Below are 16,812 nucleotides of genomic sequence, written 5' to 3'. Positions count from 1 at the left end.
CTTTTTTTCCCATAATGATGTACTTTGATATACCGGTTAGTAAATGAATATTAAAAAGTTCCAAGTTCCTCAAAAAACATTTCTGCCTTTTTTCTTAATTTTTTTCAATTTTCAGGACAGATTTTGTGAGCTTCTTGACACTTTTGAGCTACAGTAGGTCACAAAGAAAGCTGAAGAAATGAAGGTTTGTCTGTCTGAAAATGTAACCTAAAGGCTTTTTATTCAGGAACTATGCGCATTCATATTGCAGAGCTGTGAAGTGCCGTTAGAAAATGTCCATTGTGAATTACTGCATGATATATAAGTACTTCTGTTTTTACATGCCTTAGGAGATGTTTTCTTAATGGGACAGCAAGGCTGTTGTGACAGTTTTATGCATTTCAATAAGAGCTCTCTCCAGCACTTGCAAAATAATGCAGTTTTAAATGAAAAAGAACCAAAGAACCAGACACCTTGGTGATGGCTAATGATGAACTGGTGTTGCAAATTTATTTATATGCAGATAAAAAGCTTCTGGCTGTACACTATGCAGACAAATTAGGGTCAAGGTCATTTACCCCTCAAGGTCATTGTTTACTAATCCAATAAAGCCTGTTAAATTGAATGAGAATACATACAATATCAATAAGTGAGAAAGCAAGAATTCATATTTTTAGGACGTTAATGTGTTGGCAATGTTAAGCACCATTCTTTCTACAGATCATTATTCTAACAGCAGTTGCCTTCACATGCCAGAAACACTAGGCCAGTGGTGAGCGGTCTTTGGCTGTTTTAGGCCAGAATAAGAACTATTCACAATATTTACTTATTTTAATTATTTGTGCTGTCCTAGTTTATTTAAATAGTTAAGTATTTGATAAAAGATTTGTAATTGAATGGAAAGAAGACTTGTCAAGGCTTCCTTATTAACAAGTAGATGTTAAGTATACGCTGAAATTTAAAAAGAATAGACTATGCACAGTGCCTATAGAAAGCCTGTAACATGTTTTAAAACTTTCACTTGTTTTCTTATAGAATGGGATTAAAATGCATTAACATATTTTCATGTATCTAAATGTATCTAAATATCCTACTACACAACTTCCAAGTGAAAAAATATTTAGAAAATTAAAAATACAAACCAAAAAACAGTACTGTATAAGCCTCGTATTAGCTGTCCTAAATTAGCTTAGGTGTAACAAATAGCCTTCAAATTACACACCGAGTTAAATGGACTCCACCTGTGTTAAACTGTATATATTCACATGATGTCAGGATGAATCCCTGTAGGTTCTTCTGCTGTGAGATGTACTGTATGTTAAAGTAAAGATTCAACCATGAGCACAAAGGATCTTTTAAACAAATTCTGGGACAAAGCTGTGGCCCAGCAATACAGTTGATTAAGGAATCAGTATAAAATATTAAAATGCCTTGAATATCCCTTGGAGGGAAGGCTATTATTAAGAAGTGTATGGCACCACCTTTTGGCATTAACACAAAATGATATATTTGGTGCAAACCCAGCAAAGCACATCACTCAAAGATCACCATCCCTACTGTGAAGTGTGATGAGGACAGCCTCATATTGTAGGGGTGTTTCTCATCAGCAGTGACTGGGGTATTTGTTAGAATACAAGGAAACACAAATGTACTGTAGCAAAGTACAGAGAAATCCTTGAGGAAACGCTGCTGTCCCCTGAATGAAAGCTGAAACTGGGATGGAAGTTAAGCTTTCAGCATGACATTGACCTGAAACACGCAGCCAAAGCTAAACTGGGATGGCTAACACAAAAGGTAAAAGTCCTTGAGTAGCCCAGTCAGGGCCCCAACCTAAATACAATCACGAACTTGGTGTTTACTGTTCATCAAAGAATGGTCAAATATCACCAAATCTAGGTGGGCAAAGTTGTTAGAAACCTATCCCAACAGATCCAGCCTGCACTGCTTTTTCAAAGTATTAACTCAAGTGAGTGTAGACGTATCCAATTATTCACTTTTGTATTTTTAATATATATATCATTTTTTCATAAAAACATTTTTCCCTTAGACGTGAAGTATGGTGTGTCCATAAGAGGAGAAAAATCCCCATTTAAATGCATTACATTCTGAGGCACAAACACAAAATGTGAAAAAGTTCTAGGGAATGTAGACCTTATATACCTGTAGTACTGGCTCTACGAGAGGAAGCCATCTTACCTTCATAGGTTTGATACTGTCACCTCGTTTCAGGAATTTAATGCTTGCCCTTGAAGTCTAGTTCGTTCAAGAATCAAAAGATCAATTCTTCTAGTTTGTCAGCATAGAACATTTCCTTAAAACTGCAAATGTGTTATAATTGGTCACACTTTCAGGACCCGTACCACAAAAAGGCATACTGTATGTTTATTTACATATTGACCAAAATATATTCAATATACTAAATTACATCCTGATATACCTATAGTATAAAATAAAATTTCAGCACCAAACTTTTTTTCTCCCCTAACCTTGCTAATTAAGAATTTTCTCAATGGTGCTCCAGGTTAACATTTATCTCCTTCCATTACAAACACACAAAAAACCTGATCGCACACAGTTTCAGTTTTCATAGTTTGCACCAAATTTGAAGCCATACAGTGGCCTCTAGTGGTAGAACAGCTGTATCAAAGCTCTTCCTAAAAACGGCATGCTACAACTGTCTGTTCCCAAGGTCATTAAACAAACTTTCTCGATTTCGCAAAATGACCTTTCAGCCGGAATTTGTTTTTTCAGACACACCAATCATGTCATGCATTTCCCTCAACCATAGGTGTCATCCATACTAGGCCCTTTCAACTGCAACAGAAGTGCAATATTACCTGCAATCTCATTTAAGTATATTTTTTTCTGAATGTGTACTGCCTTTTGCATTGAGGGAACAAGACTGACCAGCCATTTCAGTGTACCGTACATGTTGGAGCAGTTAGGATCAAAGACCTCTCCAAGCTGATAGTTCAGTATTTTACTTCTCCCATGATTACACTGACCGCTCTTTTTGTGCCCTTTCACAGGAATTCAAAGACTCATGTACTACAAAGACATCAAAGAACCAAGCATCACACAGCTCCCATCGCTCAGTGATAGACTAATCTATTTTTAATGTCTTCATTCATCTCTCTGCCTATCCTTTCACCGATCCCCGACTTTTCCATTCCCCACCTCACATATCAAATCCCCACCTCCCAGCCTCTCACCTGCACATGCCTGAAGAAGGCTCCACCACCAAATAATTCTGTGTGTTTTACTTCTGATGTTTCATTGTAGAATTAACCACTGCCTTTTCCTTTGCAATTTACACAATGACATTTCATGTTTTTGACCTACAGTACTGTACTTTTATCATTATTGTCGTTTTAAGTAAGGCATACCGTAGCTCATAAAACTGCCTAACTGTAATTAACACACGTTTTTTGAAAATGCATATTAGTTACATTACAAATATAATGTTGACCCTTCTTTTTTAAAAGGATAGATACATATTTCATTTCCATAGAGTACATTTGTTAAAATAAGGATTGTGACCATGTCATTAAACAAGAGTACTTTCTCATTAAATCAATTACAGCTCTCTGGATACTCAAATTTATCACTCTTTATTTTTTCATTGTGCTGATAAAAAATAAAAATAATAAGAAAGGTAGTGCACAGGAAGTTTCTGAATGACTTTAAAGCTCCTAACATAAAGATTACATGTTTGTGACACTATGACACCATCAGACTACTTTTGAGCTCCAGAAACATTTTTTGTAATGTTCTAGGAATATTTGAGATATTTCTGTCCTTTCATTTCATGATAATTACTCCGTGACCTGATCTCTAAGATTTAAAAAAATTAAACAGCAGTTACTGTATCTCCCATTTTACACTATTCTGCAATAAATAGATACTGCATTTATGTACAATTGGTGTAATTGTGTTTAATTTTTTTCTTGTTAGTTAATTAGTTCCCCTTTCTATTGATAAATACTGTAGTTATGATAATCAATTCAGAATGTATTAAAGCTATACAAATACTGGTCACATCTTTTAAAGGAAGATGGACCAATAAAATGACTCATTAGCAATCAGACACACACAATATGGCAATATCTACTGTATACTATACAGTATATGTACAATTTGGTGAAGTAAGAAAACCCATATAGCTGTAGTAACCCTACTAAAGATGTTCACATATATCCATGTGAACTTTAAACCTACTTAAAAAAAGACATAAACTGCATCTACGGTTTTGATAAATGAAGCAATAAAAGACTGAATAGACATTTAATTTCAAATAAGGCAGCATTTTCTTTTGTTAAAATAGATGCATGATTCTACAGTATGTCAATTCACTGGCCATTCCACACAGTTTTGAGTTAATTTGTTAAAGGGAATTAATCATATTTTCAAATGTAAAGCAATTCGCTAATGCCATTTCATATTATTATGTTTGCAGGTTGCAGTAGGTATAATCCTACTGTATGTTTATGTGAGCTCTGAACAATGACAAAACAAAAAGGGTTCAATCCAAACTGAAGATTTTAAGATACAGGCCTTATCAGATGCATGTAAGACATATAGTTATCTGTAGATTCTGAAGGTAAAGTGCTTTGCTACTGTATGTGTAACACTGTTAATCAGAGCCAACCACATATGGTGACTGTAGTTGTCATACAGATGAAGTGTATAATCTGTGGGGACCTTGTGCAGGTGTTTGTTCTACAGCAGCTGGTAGCCGCAAGATGAAGCACCATATGATGTCCATCAGGACCAGAGTAGATGGGCTCCAGGGGAGATGATGAATGCGGTAAAATCAAAAGTGCCTCAGCAGGAAGTAAGAGTTAACACACTAGACCTGCTGAAGGCATTCCAAACAGTTCATTAAAACTGGCAGTAATGAGTCACAGCTGTATTGTTTTCTCTTATTACGTGTCATTAGTGACAACATGGTGTTTATGCAGTTGGTTCTCTGCTAGCATAAGCAACAAATAAAACTTAAAAAAATGAAAATGGTCACAGCTGTATTGTCATCTCTTAAGAGTCAGGTGAATTGAGAACTGCTTTGTCGGTCTTCCGACTAATAAATGATATATTAGTAACTGGGTATTGAATACAGCTGTAGAGTGGCAGGAGGATGTAATTGGCAATCAGAGATTCAGAAGAACCTGATTTATAAACCTGTCATGTCTGTGAATCAGAAAGATGCATTAGTGTGTGGAACAATAGAAAACATACAGCAATCCCCCAAGAGGATACAGCAGCACATCAATATTTAAAGGTTAAAAATATTTAGTAGGTCAAGAGGAAACACTTGAGAATATGAACATGTATAGCTCCTGTTAATTACAGGTTATAGCCAAATTGTCAGGCTGTCATTTATAGCCATTGAGGATTATTGTTCAGACCATAATCAGCTAACATAAATGGGAAAATGGATTTGGCTGAAAAGCAGTGCTAGGTTAGTAAGTTAGTAAGTTATAGTTACAAACACATGTATACAAATATCATGCAAATCCCCTCACAAAACATAAAATGCATATAAAATATACATAAATACATAAGACATAAAATTTAATTGTTCATGTGAATAAACCTAAGCAAATAATTAAGGTAAAAGGAATGGTAAGAAATATAACATTTATTTAAAACACAAAATTCTAATGTCTGTTGTGTTGCCATTATAAAAATGTGTTTGATATGATTATGTTTTAAGATATTGTGAGAAATGCTTATACAACACTTATATATATTTTAAGCAGGATTTCAGAATAAACCAAACATCAGTAATACAATAAAGCATACATTTAACTGCACTTATTAATATTATATTTGAATAATATCGTCTCTCATATTATATCTGGTATTCTATTTCTGAATTATGTAAAAAGTGCAGGTAGTGCTGGTAATGAATTTTATTCTATTAATGATGTACTCTCAGGCAATCACGTATAATGTGGAAATAATGTATGCTACTTGCAGCATATGATTTTCCGTTACATGAACAGATGTATTGCAGCATAAGATTTTCTGTTACATTAGATGTATTGTATGGCTAGAATATTGCCATGTCAAAGACAAAGGAGCACAATGATGTATTGTGCATGGTGTTGTGACTCACGTTCATGGCTGTAGCAAAATCTTAGCTCTTCTGCAGACATGAACACCTTAGTGTGCGCTTCCAATAGCTATAGTACCTACCATATGCATCATGCAGGGCCCCAGCTACACACATTTTGTTTGGAGTTCAAATTCACCTGCAACTACATTTTTCTTACATAGTCCTGGAGCTTTACTGCTTTAGAGTACAAATTTCCAAAATATCTCCAGTGCCAAAGGTGTCGTGCCACTCTAAGTCCAAAACCGGACATTTGGCTTTCAGGGACACCATGACCTCCACTGTTTTTTTGTTTTTCCCACATTAACACCATTTCTTCTCATGGGGAGTCTTCTCAGGTTTTGTACTGAAACAGGGCTTTGTTTCCCTATGCTGCCTTCCAGGAGCTAGTCCCTTTCTGACGAACTGTTCTTGGGAGTGCTGCCATGGCTCTTTTAACCAGTAGACCTACCGTCCATAGCACAGGTGGACAGTCCCTTCCGTGGACAGCTATGGTGACCTGAAGCCCCGAACCAGCTCTGAGATTTGTAACTTAATCCCCTTTTGGGAAGTCAAGACAATTCCCTAGTCTCTCTTCTCCCTTCGTACTTCTTCATCCCTTTTTGTCTAAACTTTCCTTGATGGTCCTGTATGACCCAGTTTGTAGGGATGCTTCTCAATGGACTACCCAAATGTAAACCTTGGAAGGCATACACATCTAATAGTTCAGGTGGGTAGCTGCGTCAGCATGCGTAGGCTGTAAAGGAACAAGTCATAGGTTTATTCCATGCTGAAAAAGAGAAGAAAGAAAACACAACGTTTCGGCCGTGGAGCCTTCTTCAGGTGTGCCTTACACCTGAAGAAGGCTCCACGGCCGAAACATTGTGTTTTCTTTCTTTTTTTCAGCATAGAAGAAACCTATTACTTGTTCCCATACAGATCTAATGCCCAATGTATAGTATAAAAACGCTATTCTCTCTGACCACCAGTAAAATGTCATCACTCCCTTAACCCATTAAGCATTTTTAGGCAATCAAACCATGCTTCTCCCCATCATTTTCTTTATTAACCTATAAATGAGAAACAGGTCTCTCTAAATTGTCAAGGGAGCTCAGCACCGTCATTACTTACGTCAGTGCCAAATCTCATCCCTCAAGTAGCAGAAGAGCACTCTGTGGCATCCTTGTGCAAATGTCCGCACTTAAACCATGTGCAAATTACCACAACCATTTTCTCTCCGCGTCCTCCAGATGCTTAAGTGGACACGGACAGTTCGAAAAACTGCTGCTCTGTTACAATATCGCTGGTTAAGACTACATTACCTCCCCAATATCAATGGAATGAAAGCACTGTTCTCTCATTAATCAGTTAATCAATATTAAAAAACTATAAAGTTTTTTTTTCTAAAAACATACAGTACATACATAATTACAATTATAGTTTCTTTATACTTTATTAATGTTCCATTAGTATAAAGAGTGTAGTGTTCCCTAATCTTAAATACTACCATCCTGGTTTATTATGTACTCTTTTGACAGCACTAGTCCTACTGTAGAAATAAACTTGTATAATTGCCAATCTGAATAGCAAGATTTTATTTATTTTTTATTACTGTTGTGTCTGAATATTTCCCAAATTTCTTTTGTAAATTATTAACATTAATTATGGATTGTGTCTGCTTCATTTAAATTGTCATTATACAACAATGTTATAATTACTGGTACAATTTTATTGTTAAATTAGTCAGTCATGAAAAAAGCTAACAGTAAAAAATACAGAAAAAATGTTGCAGGAAAGTCATTAAATAAACATTTAAATACTGTTTTAATAATAAACAACTGGTAAATAGACAATTGGATGATGGAAGTAAACAATTTAAAATTTGATGTGATTCTACAATATTTTTTTTTTATCTTTTTAATGAATTGACAGTATCTTTCTGAAAACAATCCTGAAATGATTTTAGTATCTTTCTCATCCATCTGGGTCTGATTGTGATTGGCTGGGAATCACATACTCAGCCACCATTATATCCTGTAGAGACAAAGCCAGAGTAGGATCTTGAGAACTTACAATGTAAAACATAAAATATGGAACAATTTACTTTTCAATCAAACATTAGAACAAAGAATTTAAAAAAATATTTTTGATGGATTTTTCTTCCAGCTGTAAATGTTTTGCATATTTTAAGTAGATGGTTTCTTATATAAATTCAGTACTTAAAAAAAAAGTTAAATGATACAGTATTAGCCATATTTATATGTTGGACCCATAGAATATCCATTTAAATTATCAATAAGCAACACATAAAGATTCTGAAAATACGTTTGAAAAAAACAAATCATTTTTTCGTTGACTTAAACCATGCACTAACCATTTGGTATTGATTTTTCATGTCCTGATGTACAACCTCCCTCATCTGTCTGATTAGGTCATCTTCTCTGAAGGTATTTCAGAGAAATTAAAATTTCAACAAACATGAATAAGTCGGAAAAACTTTTGCCTTTAATCATGATTCGAAAAAGTCTCTAAAGATATACCTACATTTTTACATTTTCTTCAGATATTAAGTCCCTTCATAACACCAAATTTCCCTAACTAATTATCCAACACTTTCTGAAGAGGGATGTTTTCCTCTGATATGAATTATCTAGCGAATTTACTGTGCAGCAGTTTGAGTTTCAAGAAATATTGATTATAATTTTGCAGAGAGCAAATGACTCCCTGTGGGACCTCTTTGGAAGCTGGACAAGGTCCAAGACACTGAACATCTAACTGAGTTAATGCGGACATAAATCCTTATTCTAATCAAGGAGGTTATTTTTGGATGAGCTGAAGTGATCAGTCACTAGACACCTCACAATTCCATTAATGAAGCTCTGTCAAAATAATCTAATGAATATAATATTGATTGTGTATGATTTATAATCCACCCTTAATGCAGCTGCTTAACAATATTTTTCTGCAGAAAAAGCATTTTCACAATTGCTGACACGGCCAAGTGAAAAAAAAAACACTTAAAGCCTAGGGCCAGTGAAGTTTAGGCATAATAATTTGTTCACACATGGAAAATGTACTGTTTCTTGCACTAGAAAAGCTGATCAAAAACAGTTACAAAAGAGCAAAGATTGTCTGTAAGGATTGTTTGTTGTTCCTATCCATTTGTGCCATGCCACCCTACACCACTTCTCCATTTCCAAAGAACACTAAAATATCCCTAGTGTCTTAGCCAAAAGTGGCTCAAATTGAGTACTACAGTCCTGCTACTGTTAGGCCAGGGTGCCTCTGGAGTATGGTGAGCTTGAAGTGGCCAGGACAATGGAAGCTTATTAGCGCCATGGAGATGGTTTATATGAGAGAAAATGAGATATATGATATATAAAGAGAAAAAGAGGAGGGTGACGATGTTCTGCTGTTTTTAAAGTCAATGCTACTTTGCAAGGGATAATATTATTGCCTATACAGTACAATGCAATATACAGTATTAATATAGTAAGCAACATTGTTCACAAATTAACTATTGCGTTTCAATGCAATACTTTTTCTGTATATACAAGATACTTTTCTTGTATAAATGCAACAATATTCTTGTAAAAACGGGATATGATTCTTGTATAAACACAATAATTTTCTCATATAAATGAGATACATTTCTCGTAAAAATGCAATACTATAAACGAGATATTTCTTTAGTGGCGCTAATAAGGTTCCATAGGACACTATCAGCTTGCCAGACAAAAGATATAGATCATGATAAACTGTTCACATACTATACCTGTTCAGTCAGAAATAAGTGTAGGTAAGCATTTTGAGGGTGTACTGGATGGCAATGCCCTCCAATCATGCTAGAGTTGCTAACAATTTCACATATTACAGGTACGTGGAATGTGATGCTAAGAACAAACAATAGAAAATCCTTTAACTTCATGTGCATTAAAATAAATTTGCTTGTAAGAACTGATCTTTCTGTAGATTACAAGGATGTATAATCTTTACCCATAATATGAAAGACTATAAAATAACCACTCCGTGCCCACAGCAGTGGATTGAAATCAATAGTTTTCTGGCAATGGACATTATGACATTTACTAGTGCTGACTGTCTTTCTTTCTCTCTTTGCAGTCCACACATTGTGACAGAGTACATGGGCATCAGAAATGAAAGTTTCATGAAATTAGCAGCAGTAGGAACCTGGATGGGAGATTTTGTGACTGCCTGGATGGTGAGAACTAGAAACATTTAATTCCCTCTACTTAGATTTCAATTTCCCATTGATCTTAAATCTTAACACAATAAAATTAGGTGCTGATATGCATCACTGATTTATATTTCTCTTAGAGGCATTTTGTTATGCCCCTAGAAACAACAGAACACATGGAGAAACGTTTTATTCACTTACCTTCTTATTGAAAACATCTAAGAATTATTGAAGAATCTAAGAATTCTTTTCTTTATTTTTAAAGCTGTAAGTGACTGTGGAAGTGTCTCAAGGAACCTAGAGACAATGGATAATGACTAGCTATTGTCAACATTTCCACTTCTTAGAGCTTCAAACACCAAGGGCCTTTTACTCAGTTGTGTTGGAGGTGAGAAAAATTGATCAAAAGAGTCTTCTGGTTTATCATAGTTAAATTCTGGGTAAATGATTAAGAGCATCAAAAGTGTAGGATAAAAGACAGATGAACTGAAAAAAGAGAAGAGAACATGAGGAGAGAGAGGAGAACAGACCACATGAGAGTAGGAGACAGAACGTAGGTCAGGTGAGAGTTTCTTGCTCGAGATCAACTAGGAAGACCAGATTGAAGCTAAGAGAGCTTGTTGTTAGAGAACTTGGATTTCCTGTGTAAAGTGTTCCTCAATTAAAAATGGCCTCTCCTGGTTAGTGAGTACATTCTAGAATAGTGAGAGAGATTTCCATTTATTTTGTGGCATTTGGGTTTGCAGAGGGAGAAATTTAACACAGGTTGCATTTTATTTAGTTTAGAAGGTAGCTTATCTCCTCTTTTGGCCACTGTAGGCGTTATTTAACAGTTGAAAACTTGGTAGCAGTCTAGGGTTTTCTGGGTGCTCTAGACATAGGTCTCTGGAGTGCCTTGTCTGTAAACTTGTAAATAGAGAAACTTGTGAGTTGTACAGTATGTTTATGTTGTGTTTAGTGTTGTGTGTGTCACTGTCATTAATAATATATATTTGTTTAAGCAGGGGTGTCTGAATTATTACTCTTTCACCAAAGTTTTCTATGGCTTTTCAAGTCATACTATATTTAAGACAGGGATACATCATTGTTTTTTACTTATGAGTTTGAAGGATAGGGAAGAGGTGCTCAGTGTTGTTCTTCTTGCTTGAGGTCTTTCAAATGCAGCATCTTTAAGCACCCATCACTAGTACTCCCAATGCAAGGAGACAATTCAACTATCAAGGGATAAGACAATCCCATGTTACATCAGAAAAGTTACACTAAAAGGTGCTGCATGTGAAAGACTACAAGACCAACAGTCTCCAGGAAGCTCGGAGAGAGTAAGGGAATCTAAATATACCCTTAAACAGAAACCAATTAACATGCAATACTTGTTAAGCACACTATTGCTATGACTAGTGATTATGCAATATAACCACAGGCTAAGAGCTTTTAGTATATTTAGGCTTAAATATAGAACGACTGTAACCAACAGTAGGTAGACATCTACATGTTTCTGCTGTTTCAAAACAAGAAAAAAAAGTTTTTAAAAGTATATTTTTACTTCTTCTCATAACAACATGGTGCAAATGACATGCATTTAATACAGGAATGCTCAATGACAGGGTGTTATATTTGATGAATAGCCTCCTTAATTATTTTTTTTTACTGCCTGCAAACAGACATAAGATGTTATCCTCCTACAGTACATGGTATCAGATGTGAACTTGACTAATTCACTAAGTATACCAGAATCTATATCATTGATGTAAATCAAGAAAATCAGGGGTCCTATTACATATTCCCATGATACACCATTTAGTACATCAACAAAATATGAGTATTCACAATTTATTTTTGTATACCCCTGTTTTTTTTATTTCCAACTCTTAATCCAAACACTTGTGTTTCCCTGCCTCGTGCAGTTTGAGAATTAAACTTTAATATTAATTAAATCAAAAACCTTTTTAAAATCTAAACACATCATATTTTATGCCATGTGTGTGCCATTATCATTGTTGCTTACTTGAAGAATTAACAAGATGGTTATGAAAGATTTACCATTTTAACTCCATGTTAACTGTCACCTAGGATTATAATGTTCATATACAGTATGTTAATTTCCAGTTTGATTCTTATACTTATTTCTACAATCTTATATAAAAAAGCTAGTCTTAATGGTATGTGTTATTTAATTTAATTATCTCTTTGTTTTTATGGACATGTACTACATTAGCAGTAGTACTTGGACAAAACTTGGACAATACTCCTGTCTTAAGCTGTTGTTAAAATAGCTGTGACAATTGCTTCTGAATAACATCTCTTGATTTCTTGAGAACAATTAGTAAGACACCATCAGGTCACAGGGATTTATTAATCTTTAATGATTCTAAATACCTAAAACACTACTGTCTCTTCTATTCTAAAACTATCCAATACAGAACTTTGTCCTTCTGCTGCCATGTTGTTGATTTCTTTCTTAGTGAACACCTGAGTGCAATACTCATTTTAGTGCATCAGTCATTTCCCTTTCATTGTCTCATGTTTCACATTTTTGTCCCAGATACTGTATATTTTACTTCATTCTTTATATAATTTTTTGCCCTTGTAGTATTGCAATAACTTTTTTATTATGTATTTTGATCTCTATTGTAAAATGCATTTCAGTCTTTTAAAATGGCCTTATTTTTTTATTTTTTTTTTATTTTTTATTTACTTGCTTTTAGGATTGATTTTTTTGCTACTCCATGTAATATCTGAATGTGAGAGGGCAGTGACTCCAGACAAAATGGAGATGCTTGTCTGTACCACATTCCCCAGAAGGGTGTGGGGAATGAGCAACTTCCCACAGTCACCTGACCAGTTGCTGGAAGACAATTGGTTAAGTAACAATTTAAAAAGTCAGAAGCTAATCGCTTTTGGAGTCATTATCTACTGTTTGATGATAGAGGGCAGGTCTTCTGCTACGCAAGCTGTACCAGAAGGAGTAAACAACTGAGGAACTTACTTTATGAATAATTCAGAAAGAGTTTGGTGAAGAGTCTTTTGAGAAAGAGACTATATTGGAAAACTGTTAAGCAGTTTTACTGCTCTGTTTGATAGTGAGGGACTGAAAATGTCAGGAACTTGAAGAAGAGCTAGGTTTTTTGTTTTGGTGTTTGTTTTTATGTTATTACACACTGTAAAACAAATACACTTGGTTATTACCTTATAGCTACTTGGTGTTTGTTTTACCCTGACCCACCTATCAATAATCCAATTTATGATACCCCACACTGTGGTGTTTTACACTGAAATTAAAAAAAAGTAAACTGTTGCCATTTAATTTTACTAATTTTGTATCTATCCTATCCCGTTTTACTTCTTAATGCAAGACCATTCGTGCAAGATCTGTTTTCTGGAAATTCTATTCTAATTTAAATGTTTTGGAATTTCTCTGGATTCTTGCACCAAGAAAACCACTGCCCATCTCCAGTCCCATTTAGATGTACTTTGTCATGTATGTAATAATATTCTTTGCCATGTAATGATTTTAAGTGGCTGAAGCCTTTTTCACACCATGTCCTTGGCATGTCTTCTCTTGACAGATTAATATTTCCAGTTGTTCACCCTTGCCTTGTGGTGGTACCTAGTCCTGTTCTTCAGTCTCTTGCTACGTTGTTAAAATTTGTATAAGGGCAATCAAGCAGCAAGAAAATATACTACTACACTTTACCACTGCAGTCATCACATTTTAAGGCTCAGATCTAGAATTCTATATACAAAGAATTTCTTGAGGAATAATAAGGCTAATCGCCTAAATATTTGGATTCTACACCTGTTTCACTATCTTCCCTCTCCTTCGTCTGCATAGGATCCTCATACCTCATCAATGGGATCCCTTACAATTATCTTTGCTGACTGCCCTATCTTATCTTATTTCTTACACTCGAAGAAGGCTCCACAGCCGAAACATTGTGTTTTCTTTCTTCTCTCTTCAGCATGGAATAAACCTATTATTTATTAATTTGATCAGTGGCACAAATCACAAGCTTACCCGTGAATTAAGATAGGCTGGGCCTTCTAAAAATAATATCTATCAATTGGTGGTATAATTTTGAGATTGTACAGAATTTAATAATTATATTTTTTTCCAGATTCCATGATTCTTTATTATTATTTAGACTTCTATTGCACATGCCATTCAAAATCATTTTGCGAGTCACTCATGGGAGGTGTGCTCTACATTGCTGATCCCTGGTACAGAAATAATTAGAAATTGGAAATTACGGAAAATTATTAGGGAGGTCATGTTTAGTAGAACGGCCTTCAAAATAAAAAATGTCTTACAATAATTCTGGGAACTCTGAAATCTGTTGTACAGTATATTTTTTTACCATTAGCTGTTTGTGGGTGTACACTTGCACTTAATCTTATTGCTTAATTTATTTCCATTTATGATGTACAGTATTTTTCAATACAAAATTAATTTTTTTGGATGAGAAATTCACTGTATACTCATAAACCATGCTTAATGTTTTTTTTCTAGATGGATGAAGTTGCTTTTTCTTGTTTGTAGCATTTCTTATATCCTTTTCCTGATGATGTTGTATCACATGCCACAATCAAAAAGTATATTTTGCGATTCAAGGTACTCTTATAAAACTCAAATGATTTATTGTAGTTATAGAATTAGGAAAAAAACATATTGTTTTCTTATAATTCTTTCTGAAGAATTTTGTGATACTGTTAATCAAACAGTGGTTATCTTTTTTGCATGTTGAAAAGCAGTATTTTTCTGTTCAATCTTACCACATATTCATCACCAGAAATGGGTACCAGAATTGTCTTTTGAAAGAAGTGAAGAACGCCCTTTAGGAAGAATTAATGTACAAAACTCAAAGAAAACAGCTGTGTATGAAAAGGGTGTTGTGATCCAGACAAAAAGCTGACAGAGGCTGAGATCCATGGTTTCATATGCTTGTTCATTTGTCAACATAAAGACAAGATAGGGTCTTGTGGGATTTAACTGACTATAGCTAAAATATAGTTTGACACCTCTTGGTAGAGTACTTGACAAGCCTGCACAAAGCATGCATTAGTATTCTGTATGCTTGGAGAGAACATTGACTTGTAGAAAACCATGTGCTGATTGTAGACCTTAAATCTGATTTTTTATTTAATTCATTCACATATCCAGATTTAATAAGGAACTCTTCTTGTCTCCTGGGAGGTTTTGGAAAGAAATGGAATTATCATTGTTAGATAGATGGACAGAAAATATCTCATATGCAGCATCCCTAAAGAGCACCAGCATCTTGCAATTTAATGTGTATTAATTATTTCCATAGGTTTTATCTGCAGTTCTCAAGAGATAAAATCTATCAATATAACGTCCTTGACTGTATTGTGTCTTTCTAATATACCTTAATTGCTATTTTGTATATTAAAACTTTTCTGAATCTAATGTAATTGCCATCGAAGGTTGAGAAAATTAAAGCTGTGCTTGTTGTCTTTCTTAGTTGGTAAAAAAACAATATGAATAACAAAAAAATAATCCATGTTACCTAGTTTTATTATACAGCCAAAAACAAACCTTTAAAAAAACACTATAACCTTTTATTTTTTATTTTTTTAAGATTAACTGTGTTTGCATTTATCAAACACTAGCAGAATTTGTATTTTACAAATTTATGACATATTTTGATCAATTTTACATTTAAATTCTAATATTGATTTATAACAATAGGAATAGAGATACCTTTTTTAAAACTACTGTATGCTTCCTAGTCTCTTTTTCAGTATTGCCACAAATAGCACACCAAACAATGATTATTTTTATGATTAATAAAAAATAATGCAAAAAAACTACAGAAATATAATGAAAACAAAACAGTCTAGATTTACATAAATACTGTAACACATTGGGAACAATTAAAATGTATTTACATTTTAATATTAAGTAGTTTTATAGATTGATTATTATTATAATGTGGGATTAAAAAGATTAGCTCCAGTCACGGGATTTCCAAGATCTCAAGTACTCAGTGTATTTGAGTTGAGTATGGACTTGCCAAAATTAGTTGATGATATAGTTGAGAGGTATCTACTGTATATAAATGACTAATCAAAAGACATTAGTGTATTTTTTGTAACAACTGTACAAGATACAATCATTCTCTGATTTAATAATGAGCATCTTCCGGTTACTATCTGCATGATTGAAGGTTGCCTGTCTGAGAGAGAAGTTGCCTTCTCTCTCAGACAGGCAGAGAATGAAATGCTGTCCTTCTGAGAATGTAGAACATATTCATGTGAAAGTACAATGACAAATGACTGTCATGTTGTTCATGCAGGGGTTAATTTATTTTCTTGAATTTCTTTTGCTGTAGCTAAAGAAGTCTGAAAATGATAATGTAGGTGAATCAGATGTGATGATCCTGGGATGGGATAGTAACAATCAACAGGCTAGCTCACAGAAATGAAGAAACTAGCTCTGTGAGTGAGACAGCATGCCCTGAAAGGAAACAAGTTACCACACCATCCCAGGATCATCACATCTGTCTGATTCATCTGCATAAGC

At 34.4% G+C, this 16,812-nt stretch overlaps 1 protein-coding gene across 1 annotated transcript in view; it reads left to right on the top strand.

The window, feature by feature from the left end:
* The window catches only part of tmem117 (transmembrane protein 117), a 118,629-nt gene that overhangs the window by 74,840 nt on the left and 26,977 nt on the right, over positions 1–16,812 (top strand). The window contains exon 4 of the mRNA XM_088922913.1: positions 10,196–10,295. Within this exon, the coding sequence (XP_088779039.1) occupies positions 10,196–10,295 (100 nt within the window). The remainder of the gene's footprint in view (positions 1–10,195; positions 10,296–16,812) is intronic.

Source organism: Atractosteus spatula, chromosome 8 (genome assembly GCF_055471065.1).
Source record: "Atractosteus spatula isolate fAtrSpa1 chromosome 8, fAtrSpa1.hap1, whole genome shotgun sequence".
Taxonomy (NCBI): Eukaryota; Metazoa; Chordata; class Actinopteri; order Semionotiformes; family Lepisosteidae; genus Atractosteus; species Atractosteus spatula.
This window is presented reverse-complemented; position numbering and strand designations above follow the sequence as displayed.